Genomic DNA, 12,561 nt, shown 5'->3' with positions numbered 1-12,561 from the left:
AATAAAGAATACATTTTTATTTTTATTTTGTTTCCAGTTATACCCTTTTTAAGGGTTATGCTTTAGTGTCATTCTTGACACTTGCTCTTGTTAATCAAAGCTCGTGTTTCGAAGATCCCCATTTCATTTCATGGTATCAAAGCCGCGGAAGTACTAAATCTTGAGGAAAAGCTGCCTCGGTTTCCGTGCCCGTTTGCAAAAGTGTTCGCCACTTGAAGAGAAGTGTTTTATCACTTCATTGGAGAAGATTTCACATCTTGTTGTATTGTTTTTTTTTTTTTCTTTCTCATTTTCCTTCTTGTTTCTCTTCTATCCCTATTCTTTCTCTCCTTGTAATCGATGGATGACAATGATAAAGTCACCATCATGCCTATGAAACTAAGCGATACGAACTATGTAACATGGGCTTCAATCATGAAGCACCATATATGGGGAAAAGGCTTATGGGGGATTGTGGATGGTTCCGATTCGGAACCTAAGCTATCTCTTACTAAAAAGGAGGGAGATAAAGACGTCCCTCTATCGGAAGAAGAGAAAATCAAGGCTATTGCCTCATACGAGAAGAAATGGAAAGAATGGAGAATATCTCATGCGAAGATAATGTCATGGCTTATCAATAGCGTTGACATTAAAAAATGCTCAAGTCTTGCCAAATTTGATCATGCCGATAAGGCATGGGAATACCTTAAGAATATGTATTCCCTTAAAGATATTGCACACGTGTGCAACCTCCAAGAAAAAGTTCGAATGATGACACAAGGAGACAAAACTATTCGTGAATATTACAATGGGTTGTCCGAACTTTGGGAAGAACTTTCCCTTTTAGAACCAAAGTGGCATTGTGCCGAAGACATCGAGCTTCGTCAGAAACAACTCGATGTTGAACATTTTTACCAGTTTATCACTGGATTAAGGCCGGAATTTGAAACCACTAAATCGGCCCTACTTCACCGGGGAAAAATTCCTTCTATTGTTGAAACTATTGAAGAGTTAACAATGGAAGAAAATCGTCTCCGGAAAGGTTCTTTAAAAATTGAAGATGATTCCGTTTTAGCCGTGTCTAGACCAGGGAATCATGTTCGATCATATAGGCCTCCTCACTTTAACCGACAAAATGGTGACTATGATAAGAAGAAAGTTATTTGTCATCACTGTCATGAACCGGGACACTACAGGCCACAATGTCCCAAACTTAAGGAGCTGAGAGAAAAAAGAGCTGCAATTGCTGGATCGGAGCCTAAAGATCAGGATGCACCAGTTTCCCTGGCCCAACTAATGGAGATCCTTCAGCCTCTCATCAAAGGTGCCTCTTCCTCATCTGAAGCTTCGACCGGCGCAGCAGCCTCATCTTTTTCTGATTTAGGTAAAATTTCTTGGCTTCTTGACTCTGGTGCATCTTTTCATATGACCCCAAATAATCAAAGTCTATCCAAATGTGTTAAAAATAAAACAAGTGTGTCAAAGGTCTTTACTGCTGATGGGACTTCTCTTGAAATAGAAGGAATAGGAGATTTTGAAAAAATTTATAAAACAAAAAAATTTTTTATTCCAGAAATTAGACATGTTCCCAAATTAAATTTAAATCTTTTATCTGTATCTCAAATTTCTGATTATGGGTGTAATATTTCTTTTTCTTCTCATGGTTGTTGGGTACAGGATCGCCAGTCAGGCAAGCTGATTGGGGAAGGCCATAGAGAAGGAGGACTCTATTACATGGATTTTTTGGAAATGCCGAAGAAAGCTTTTTGTTATAATATTCAAAAAATAGAGTTGGAACTGTGGCATAAGAGACTTGGTCACCCACATATAGCCAAAATCCAACATTTTCCAAATCTAGGGAAATTTTGTAACTCTGAATCATTTGATTGTAAAGATTGTATTCTCGGCAAAATGAAAAGATTACCATTTCAGAACAGAACCTTTTTCTCTTCAAGACCACTTGAATTAATACACTCGGATGTTTGGGGTCCTGCACCAGTAATTTCTAAAGGAGGATTTGTTTACTATGTTATTTTTGTCGATGATTTCTCCCGACATACGTGGATGTACTTTCTCAAACATAAGTCTGAAGTATTTTCATACTTTCAAACTTTTCATAATATGGTTAAAAACAAATTTCAAAATGATATTACTATTTTTCGCACAGATTCAGGGGGAGAGTTTTTATCCACAGATTTTCAAAATTATCTTAAATTGCATTGCATCACACATCAAAGATCTTGTCCTTATACACCTCAACAAAATGGACTGGCAGAACGAAAACATCGCCATATTATAGAAACCACTAGAACTTTATTAATAGCAAATCAAGTCCCTAAAGACTTTTGGGCAGAAGCTGCCTTAACTGCCACCTATCTCATTAATAGGATGCCATCTTCTTCGTTACAAAATATCACTCCCATTGAAAAACTTATGAACATTTCTCCAGACTACTCTAGATTAAGAATATTTGGGTGCAAATGTTTCATATTTACTGACAAAAATGATAAACTTTCCCCTCGTGCGATTCCCTGTGCCTTTTTAGGATATGCTGAAAACCAGAAAGGTTATAGATGTTTTGACTTCAAAAATAATAAACTATATGTGTCTAGAAATGTTTCCTTTCTTGAAAAGGAGAGCTTCTTTGATTTTAGAAAATTAAAAGACGTCACTGAGTACTCCTTTTTGCTAGATCTAACATCAACATCTGATGAATATGACCTTGATTGTAACTTTGATGATGATCCAAGAATTATTGATCTTAATGTTGAAAATGAAGAAGTTCATAGAGATACTAGTATTCAATATTCCAGGCGACAAGAGTCTAATACTCCATGTGCACTTGAGAAATATTCTAACATTCCAACTAGACAATCATCCCGAATCTCGAGGCCTCCAGAAAAGTTTGTATCATACGAGTCTTTCTCACCCACATATAGGGCAGTTATTGCATTAATTCACTCATATGAAGAACCATCCACATATTTTCAAGCAAAAAATGATATCAAATGGATAGAAGCCATGAAAGTTGAATTAGATGCACTTGAAAAGGCTTCTACATGGAATATTCAAGATCTTCCTCCAGGGAAGAAAACTATAGGATGTCGATGGGTTTATAAAATTAAAACCAAGAGTGATGGTACTCTTGAAAGATATAAAGCCCGTTTAGTAGCCAAAGGTTATGCCCAAGAATATGGGATTGATTATGAAGAAACCTTTGCTCCGGTGGCTCGTATGACTACTGTCCGAACCTTAATTGCCTTAGCTTCTATCAAAAAATGGTCTATTTTTCAAATGGATGTCAAAAATGCTTTTTTAAATGGAAAGCTAGTTGAAGAAGTATATATGGAACCCCCTCCTGGTCTAAGTATTCCTAAGGGTAAAGTCCTTCGCTTAGAAAAAGCTCTTTATGGACTTAAACAAGCACCAAAAGCTTGGTATGATAGGTTTAGTCGTGTTATGATTGATATTGGTTTTCAATTCTGTTTAACTGACACTGCTTTGTTTATTAAGAATTCTGATGCAGGGATCATTGTGCTTCTTCTCTATGTGGATGATATGATCATCACCGGAAGCGATAAACAGGGAGTTGAAACAATCAAAACACTTCTTAAATCTCATTTTGAAATGACTGATTTGGGCTTGTTAAGATATTTTTTAGGCATTGAAGTTGCTTATTCTCCTAGAGGATATTTATTATCTCAGACTAAATTTGCTTTTGATATTGTTTTCAGGTCTGATATTACTGATGATAAGAAAGTTGACACTCCAGAAGTTGTTAATGTTAAAATGAAGATTGATGATGGAGAACTTCTTGCAGACCCTACTCCTTACAGACAGCTTGTCGGGGCACTTTCCTATCTATCCATTACCAGACCAGATATAGCACATGCTGTTCATACAGCAAGTCAATTTCAACATGCTCCTACTTCTGTTCATATGGGAGCAGTCATGCGTATTATCAGATACATCAAGTCCTCTCTTTCACGAGGACTTTTCTTATCTTCCTCCTCTTCTCTTGATTTAATTGCATATACTGATGCTGATTGGGGAGGTGATCCCAATAACAGACACTCAACCACTGGCTTTTGTGTCTTTTTAGGGGAATCATTAATCTCGTGGAGGTGTAAAAAGCAGCAGAAGGTATCTCTCTCATCCACCGAAGCTGAATACAGAGCCATGACAACCACGACCATGGAAGTAGTTTGGCTCCGACGACTGCTTGCTGACATGGGAGTTGAAGCAACAAAGGCTTCACAAATGTGTTGTGACAACAAAAGTGCGATCTACATTGCCAGTAACAGAACATTCCACGAACGCACCAAACACATCGAAATGGATTGTCACTACGTCAGAGAGGAATATCTACACGGGATAATTGATCTGCCATATGTCACTTCAGAATATCAGTTAGCAGACCTCTTTACAAAGCCTCTCGCTGCTCCCCGATTTCACTTTCTCTTAGACAAACTTTCGCTCATTGTACCGTAAGTTTGAGGGGGAGTGTTAAAATGTAAAACTGTACATATATGTATATATAATAATATTATATTATTATATATATATAAATACATTTTAATTTCTTTCTTTTCTGTATTTTTTTTCCTTTATTTTTATTTTTTGTCTTTATGTCATCTAGTTCAGTTTGAACTAGAATGACTGTTGCTAGTCAAGTCCTGTCCAGACTTGACTAGCAATAGAGCTGTTGGACTGACACAGTCCAACAGCTCTTAATAGAGCTGTTGGACTGACACATTCCAACAGCTCTAAATAGAGCTGTTGGACTGTGCCCAACAGCTCTATTGAGTCCTCTTTCAGCTGTGTATATAAAGGGGTGCAGCCCCTCTTGTATTTTACTCCAATGCTTCTTAAGCAATTGGTTTTTCATATCAATAAAGAATACATTTTTATTTTTATTTTGTTTCCAGTTATACCCTTTTTAAGGGTTATGCTTTAGTGTCATTCTTGACACTTGCTCTTGTTAATCAAAGCTCGTGTTTCGAAGATCCCCATTTCATTTCAGTATCTACATGTCTCGCATGACTCGATACCGGCCTCGATAAACGGGATACGGGTTTCTCAACAGAACACCCGCTAAGAAGTTCGCTTGAACCCCCAATTCAGGATCACCCGAGATATGCCAAAAAGGCCAGCAGAAACAACCAGTCACATCATTCCAAATGCTTCGATTTGGAGCAGTCTTCGATGCTTTTGCACAGCTCCCTAAAATCTCAAGTCGACTCTGCAGGACTGCACACACGAAGAGCCAGGATCCTTACGAGGTATCCCTCTCCTTAGACGAGGATGTGCCGCTCGCTTCCGACTGAACTCTTGTCGCAAGAGGGAGAGGGGTAAATGCTCCTTGCATCCTCCACGAGGATGCCTTTAAGGCATACGCAAAGATCAAGAACATGCACGTCATCTGCAATAGCAAGACAATACAACACTATGCAAAGGCAAGAGCCTAGGCGCAAAGCGCGACAGCAAGGTAAAGGCGGTAAGCAGAAGTGCAACGCAAACCCCCGGCACAACGCGCAACGGCAAAGTAAAGACCGTAAGCAGGAGTGCAACGCAGAACCTTTGCGTGATGCACGACGACAAAGTAAAGGACAAGGATCGCGAAACCGCGTCCTTGAGTTAAATGCGTACTCATATAAATATATATGATATATATATATATATATGCATATATATTTATTTAATTGTCCCTTTTTAGTTAATTGAGCTCAATTCAATTGTCCAAGTCTTCTGTGTAATCTTCCCCTACCTTTGAGAGTTGCAAGCTTGCTGTCGTCCGCAGATGTACGCGATTGGCGGCTCGGGTCGCGGAGCGCGAGCGAGATCCGTCGTACGAGCTGCAAAAGTAACGATCTTAGCAAGCTAATACCAAAATAGAAAGTCAGAAGCACTATCGCCGCCCTGACGTAAGGGAAACAGAGGCAGGGGCATCGTGCGCATGCACACCTGCTATAAGTGCAAGAAGCAGAAGCAGGGGCTGTGAGCCCCTACTGACTTGCTGTCAGCGGACTCCGAGGAGGCAGGGGGTTGCACCCCTGCCCTCATAAAGCGAGGGCAAGCAGGGTTGCGCCCCTGCCTGACAAAGTAGAAGAGAGGCAAGGGCAGAGCCCCTGCCTGTCAGCAACGAAGGCGTCGGAGGGAGGTCGCAGGTGGCGGCGGGTCGGCAACGCAGAGGAAGGAGACGAGAGAGACCGAGAGACGAGAGGGGGAAGGAGGTTTCCAGAACCTCCCCCCCTTCGTCGCTGCGTGCTTTTAAAAGCACGCAGCCGACTTGTTTACCCGGGTCGGATCCGGGTCCGGCCCGGATCCAAACATAATTTTTTTTTCGATTATTACATCAATACTGAAAGACAAGTTGCAGACATTTTTACAAAGGGCTTGACAAAAGATCACTTTTGGATGCTTAAAGGCAAGTTGTTCATGGTTCAAAACCATGATCAACTTGAGGGGAGGTGAAAAAGTTGTATCATATACCCGACCCGGGTCCATATGGGTTCTAGTGTACATTGTATTCTGGGTATGGACATTATACCAGACCCGAATCCATTCCGTATACCAAAACATATAAATACATGTCTTTAGGTCACGATTTCATTGATTGAAATCGTGACAGCCGCAGCCCCTCTTCTTCTATTCTCTCTTTCTCTCAATACAGATTCTACATAGGATTCTAACAATGGATGCAAGATTTTGTCAAAATTTAGATGTGAAATGAACATTTTGTCATGAAAAGCTTAGTTGTCAAAGGCGGCGCCTAGGCGCAGCCCCACCGCCTGAGCGACCAAGTTTGGGCTGTACGGCCCTATATTACCGCCTAGACTTAAGCCTAGGTCGGTCCACTTTTTTTTTGCGTTGATCATCTTATAAAAGGGGGAAAAGGTCCCTTTTCTCCCTTTTCACCCCTCTCTCGCTTGGTTCTCTCTCCTCTCTCTCGCTAGGAAAGAAGAAGAAGAAGGTCAACCTTCTCTTCTATAGTTACCTCTCTCTCTCTCTCTCGAGCTCACTCTCTCTCTCTCTCTCTGTCTCTCAGTTTTGGTCTTTGTCTCTCGCCTCTCTCTCTTGCTCTCGGTCTCTATTTCTCTGTCTCTCATCTGAGTTGTCTCTCGGTCTCTATCTCCCTTTTTTCCATTTTTCTCTCTCTTTTTTTAGATATGTTTTATGTCTTATTTGATTTTTTTTTTTTTTAGTGTCTCTTACATGCTTGGAACTATCAGTTAGCTATATTTTGCTGCTTATGAATTTACTGTTGGCTATTTTTTTGTGAAAACGAATATGCATTTTACATATAAAGATATATTTATACAATGATTTTTTCATTGTCTTATTTGCATGATTTTTGCATTGGCTTATTTTGATTCTGATGCGCAGTTGCTGTTGGCTATTTTTGTTGTTGTCTTATTTTGATTCTAATGCTGCTTATGAATTTACCAGTTGCATCCTGGTTTGTTTATTTAATTATTCATTTTTTCTTCTTATTTGTCTATTGTTGTTAAGTTTTTTGTATACATGATTTTATTTTTTGTATATTGTTCATTCACATTGTTAGTTGTATGGTTTGTTTATTCAATTGTTAATTTATTCATAATTTGTTTGAGCAGGTTATGTAATATAATTGTTTTACAGGTGTTCGGTGACATTATTTGTCTATTGCTTATTATTGATTGATTTTATGTTGTATACATGTTTCTTATTAATTTTAGTAGTTTGTTTACATATTTTGTATGCTTTTTTATTTTTTTTTATTTGGGGTACTGCCTAGCCCCTCCTAGGCCTTCTTAGGCCTTTTTAGGGGCTCACCGCCTAGGCTCTACCTAACGCCTATGACCACTAAGATGAAAAGATGTGTAAAATATGAAAAGTTCATCTACAACAGAATGAAACCTGGAATCTGCTGAAGTTGGAGTTCACTTATCAAGATTGTGGCTTTAATGTGTGTACGCGTGTCTGCGTCTCTCTCTCTCTCTCTCTATATATATATATATATATAGATAGATAGATAGATAGAGAGAGAGAGAGAGAGAGAGAGAGAGAGAGAGAGAGAGAGAGAGAGAGAGATGCAAACATGCCAAATGGTTTTTTTGGCCTTTCCGATGCTTTTTTCTCAATTCCAACCCCATAGATATGTTCGGCATGGTCAATTAACTAGGACTGGCCACCCGGATCATGTGTTTTCAATGAAAAAATGATATTTGGAGCCTCAAAGTTTATAAAGATTTTGGACCATTGATTTTTTGAACCTTATAAAAACCCACCCAATGTGTCATAATCAAATGCTCCAAGAGCTGATCCCTATAAAATCAAGTACGTAGAATTTATAAATAAAATAAAAAACCTATTTAGCATGTTTTCATATATATATATATATATGTGTGTGTGTGTGGGGGGGGGGGTGTGGGTGTTGTGGAGCATGAGAAGACTCATTTTGAAAGAGATAAACATGAGAAAATACAACTGCATTTGTGGAAACCAATATTTTGAAAATGTGAGAAATAATTGATTCTCTGGGTACCAATTCTCAAGCAAATACTAAGATTCTTCCTTACTGTCATCATACAAGATGAAAAACAAACTCAGAATGGCTTCATCTTTTTTCTAAGATTGAAGATGTGGGGTTGTAGTCGATTTATAAGTATAAATGGAGATACTGATGGTGAGTATATTGCTTCTGTCAATTCAACATAGCATAGATGGTTTTTGGATTGCCAAAAAACTTGAAAATGATTTTGTTTCTCATTTTCTTTACAGTTGGTAGATTTGGTGGTGGAAAATGGAGCAGATTTTTTGGGCATCTCTTTTGAAAGCAAGAAAGCCCTATTGTTAAGTTTACAGGATGCATCAACTATGGAAATGCCAGATGATTGGGATGGAGTTCCAGCAGATGAATTGATGCTGCAGCTAGCAGCAGCTTGGCGGATTGAGTTGCAACAGCTTAAGAAATAGCAGATCAACACTCTATGAAACGAGTCTTTGTAATTCTTTAATTTTTCTTGTATCTTTTCCTCTCTTTTTTTCGGGGGTGGGGGGGCTGCAAGGGGTGAGTGTGGGCTTCCTCTTGGAGTTTTGTATTTTATGTAATTTTGCATGAAATGTAGGACATGACATTCACCTGTTAATGTGTTTTATATCATTTTCTCCAGATACATTGTTTTCACGCTTGATGCAGTAGTCAATTATTTTCCTCAAAAAAAAGTCAATTATAAATTTATAATCTCTTAGAGAGATTTTGAGTCCTTTCTCCTTGATCAAGCATCGTTTTAGACTTTAAAAGATTCATCATGCAGAAGATGCTGTTTAGTGAGAAGCCCTCGATGATTTACTTTTGATTCAGGTGAAAGATACCCTGGAACAGAGGCCCTCAGATCAGCGAGAGTGGGGAGGGAGGGATGGGGAGTGACCATCGCTACTATAAAAGATTTTCTGAGGTATCAGAACAACCAGGTTTTCGTCGTCGAGTCTCTGGTGCGAGGAAGGATTAATGTGCATTTGGAAACCATTGGTCAGGAGGAGTATGTCCCAGTAAAGGAGCATAGCAAAAGCTACGTAGATGTGGCTAAGGGAGTTTCCGCTGCATCAGTTGCGGTAACTGTGGATGGCATTGCTCTAGCAGAGGGAGCGCAGAAGATTTGGTGGAACAGGTCACCTGGGAATCGGGTGCAACTCTGGTTATTTAAGCATGAATCTCTCAAGAATATTGAAGCATTGAAGGATGGACTACATTGGCGACAGACCAGAGATGTGAATCTTAAATTCCTGCACATAAGGATTTGGTGTCGCTGGTTGATACTACTCTTTTAAAGAGGAATGGCTTCCTACCCTCCTCAGGTGTGTGCAAACAGAGGGGGGCTGGACTGGTTGGATGTTTTGCCTCTCCTCAGGAGTGTTGGCCACCTTCATTGTTCCGGGACTAACCAGGGATACCAAGAAGCGCTACAATCATGGAAAGCAGTTGTGATGAGATCCTCCTTATCGATACCTTTGGGAGGAAATGACTTTTCAGTGGCTGATATATGGCACCTCTCTTCTGTATCACCTAACATCCTCACCCACAACACGTTCCAACTTCCTCCAGACTCCACAAAAAGAGGTAAATAATTTCAAACTTCATCTACCTCATTCTTTAACGTCTCCACATGCGGTATTGGATTGGGAGGTGGAGCGGGTACGGGTGGCCTATCCAGGGGACCCGAATCCGGTTCCACAGAAGCAGAATTTTTTTATCTCACCTTATAAAACGAAAAAGACTGGACATAATGTATTCAAGAAATCAAATGGAATTTAGTGGACAGAAATGTTTTAAACCAGATTTGACACAATTGTAATTATGTTGAGAAGCCAACTACAGGGCATGCGGGTGGTATTCTCATGGCATGGAGAGAGGAACTATTGGGTTCAAACATTTTTATTGGGGATTTGTCTATATTGGTGTTTTTTCACACTCAACAAGTCCCTTTCTTGCTCACCAATGTCTATGTCCCATGCACATCTGATCAGAAGGAATTGTTTTGGGCTGAATTGGAAAATATATCAAGAGAGTAGCTTTTGCGATCATCGGACTGTTGGTGTGTGGGTGGTGATTTCAACGCATTGTTGTGAGTGGAGGACTCTAACACATCTTCAATTTATACAAGGAATATGCGCAGGTTCTCTTCCTTCATGGATGTTGGTAATTTATCGGACCTTCCTATGCAAGGATGTAAGTTCACTTGGTTCAATAAACACAATCCTCCTATTTTGCTTAAATTGGACCCGTTCCTTATATCATCGCCTATGGTGCAATCCCTTCATGATATGACAGCCTTTGAAGACATTATTTCAATGTCGGATCATGCACCAATATGGTTGTCTTGGGCGGAGTTGAATCAAACAAAAAGGGTGGGACTCGGCTTCGAGCTTTGGTGGTTAACGGTTCTCAAAATCCATGATAGAGTTTTTGAATGGTGGAACTCGGCACCAAATTTGGAAAAAATGGGCTGCACTAACATATCATTACCAAGCTCTATGTTGTGCATGAAAATTTGATAGAATGGAATAAAGAAAGACATGCATCTTGTTTCCATGAGTTGAATGTTTGGGAGGATCAATTGAAAGTAGGAAAAGGTGGAGGACACATTTCAAGCTTTGTAATTGAGTAAGGCGAGAGAAAAGGTAGTTAAAAATTAGTGTTTAGAGAATTCACAAAATTATAAGATGGAAGCAAAGATCCAAAGTGCATTGGCTGAAAGCGGAAGAGGCCGAAGTTTTTTCACGTGTGCTTCCACAAGGAGGAGGGTGAATAATATATTGGCTTTGAATATTGAGGGCCAGCGTTTGGAAGGGCTTGTTAAAGCAACCGAATATTTCAAAAATTGTTTCTCCAATTCGGTTTCGGCATCTTATGATATAACAAATATGGGTTTCACTCATTTAGAAGAAGTGGGTCGGGTTGGTTTGGAAGCTAGTTTCAGCTTGGAGGAAATCAAAAGAAGAATGGTGTGGTCACTTCCTAATGGTAAAACTCGAGGGTTGGATGGTTTTTCCATTAAGCTTTTTAAATAAAATTGAGAATGTGTGAAGCAAGAGTTGATACTATTAATTAATGATTTTCATGCTAATGCCAAGATCCCGAGCATTATGGGAAGGTCGGCTGTCATTCTCATCACTAAAGAAGAGAATGCGGATGATATAGGGTGATTTTGGCCTATCTCCTTGATTGACACATGTTTTAAAAATCATCTCTAAGTCTTTGGCGTTTAGGTTGAAGAAGCATATAAACTCGGTTATTTTCTCTTCCTAAAGTGCATTCATTGGCATGCATATTGGTGCATGAATCATTACACTCGATCCACCACTTAGGTACACCCTCTTTGTCTTGAAGATTGATCTTGAAAAAACATTTGATTCTCTTGATTGAGATTTTTTATTAAATTGTTTGTCATGTATGAGGTTTGGTGATAAACGGAACACTTGGGTGGGAGGTCTTCTACCGGCCATCTCAATAGTCATCACCATAAATGGCGAGAAAGGTGAACCTTTCAAGCCTAAGAAGGATTTGAGGCAAGGTGATCTTCTTTTGCCACTTTTGTTTATTTTGGCTATGGAAGCATTATAGGTGATGATAAATTCAGCTCAAGAAAATGGGTCTTTCATGGAGGTAAGATTTTCAATTCTGTTTTCATAACCCATCTACTTTTTGCGGATGATTTATTGGTGTTTGGTGAGGCCAATGAAGCGAACATGTTCGTGATGTGGGTGATTTTGAGATGCTTCGGTGAAAATTTAGGTTTGAAAATGAATGAGGGTAAGAGCCAAGTTTTGGTGTTGAATGATGATGATGGGTATAGACAAGAGTTAGCATGTCATATTTTTTATTGTGCAGCGGGGCTTCTACCTTTTACTTACCTGGGCTTCCCTCTTCTTTTGGTGTGAAAACTTAATCCTGTGTGGCTCGCCTATTGTCTAGGGCAGCTCATATTACTTAGGTCAAGTTCAATATTTCTACTATGATTTTTCATTTTATAAAATTTTTAAAATGCCAAGGTTAAGAAGAGGATAATCAAGATTTTTACAAAGTTTATTTGGAATGGG

The 12,561-nt window shown here is 39.3% G+C and overlaps 1 protein-coding gene across 1 annotated transcript in view; it reads left to right on the top strand.

Annotated features, from left to right (window-relative positions):
- The window catches only part of LOC149830757 (microtubule-associated protein TORTIFOLIA1-like), a 31,170-nt gene extending 22,233 nt beyond the window's left edge, over nt 1-8,937 (top strand). Inside the window, exon 7 of the mRNA XM_090011817.1 lies at nt 8,743-8,937. Coding sequence (XP_089867943.1) covers nt 8,743-8,937 — 195 coding nt within the window. The remainder of the gene's footprint in view (nt 1-8,742) is intronic.
- Nucleotides 8,938-12,561: the final 3,624 nt, after the last annotated feature.

The sequence above is a fragment of the Nuphar pumila genome, chromosome 7 (genome assembly GCF_984573655.1).
Source record: "Nuphar pumila chromosome 7, dmNupPumi1.hap1.1, whole genome shotgun sequence".
NCBI classification, from domain to species: Eukaryota; Viridiplantae; Streptophyta; class Magnoliopsida; order Nymphaeales; family Nymphaeaceae; genus Nuphar; species Nuphar pumila.
The sequence above is the reverse complement of the archived record's forward strand: the minus strand, read 5'-3'. Positions and strand labels throughout refer to the sequence as shown.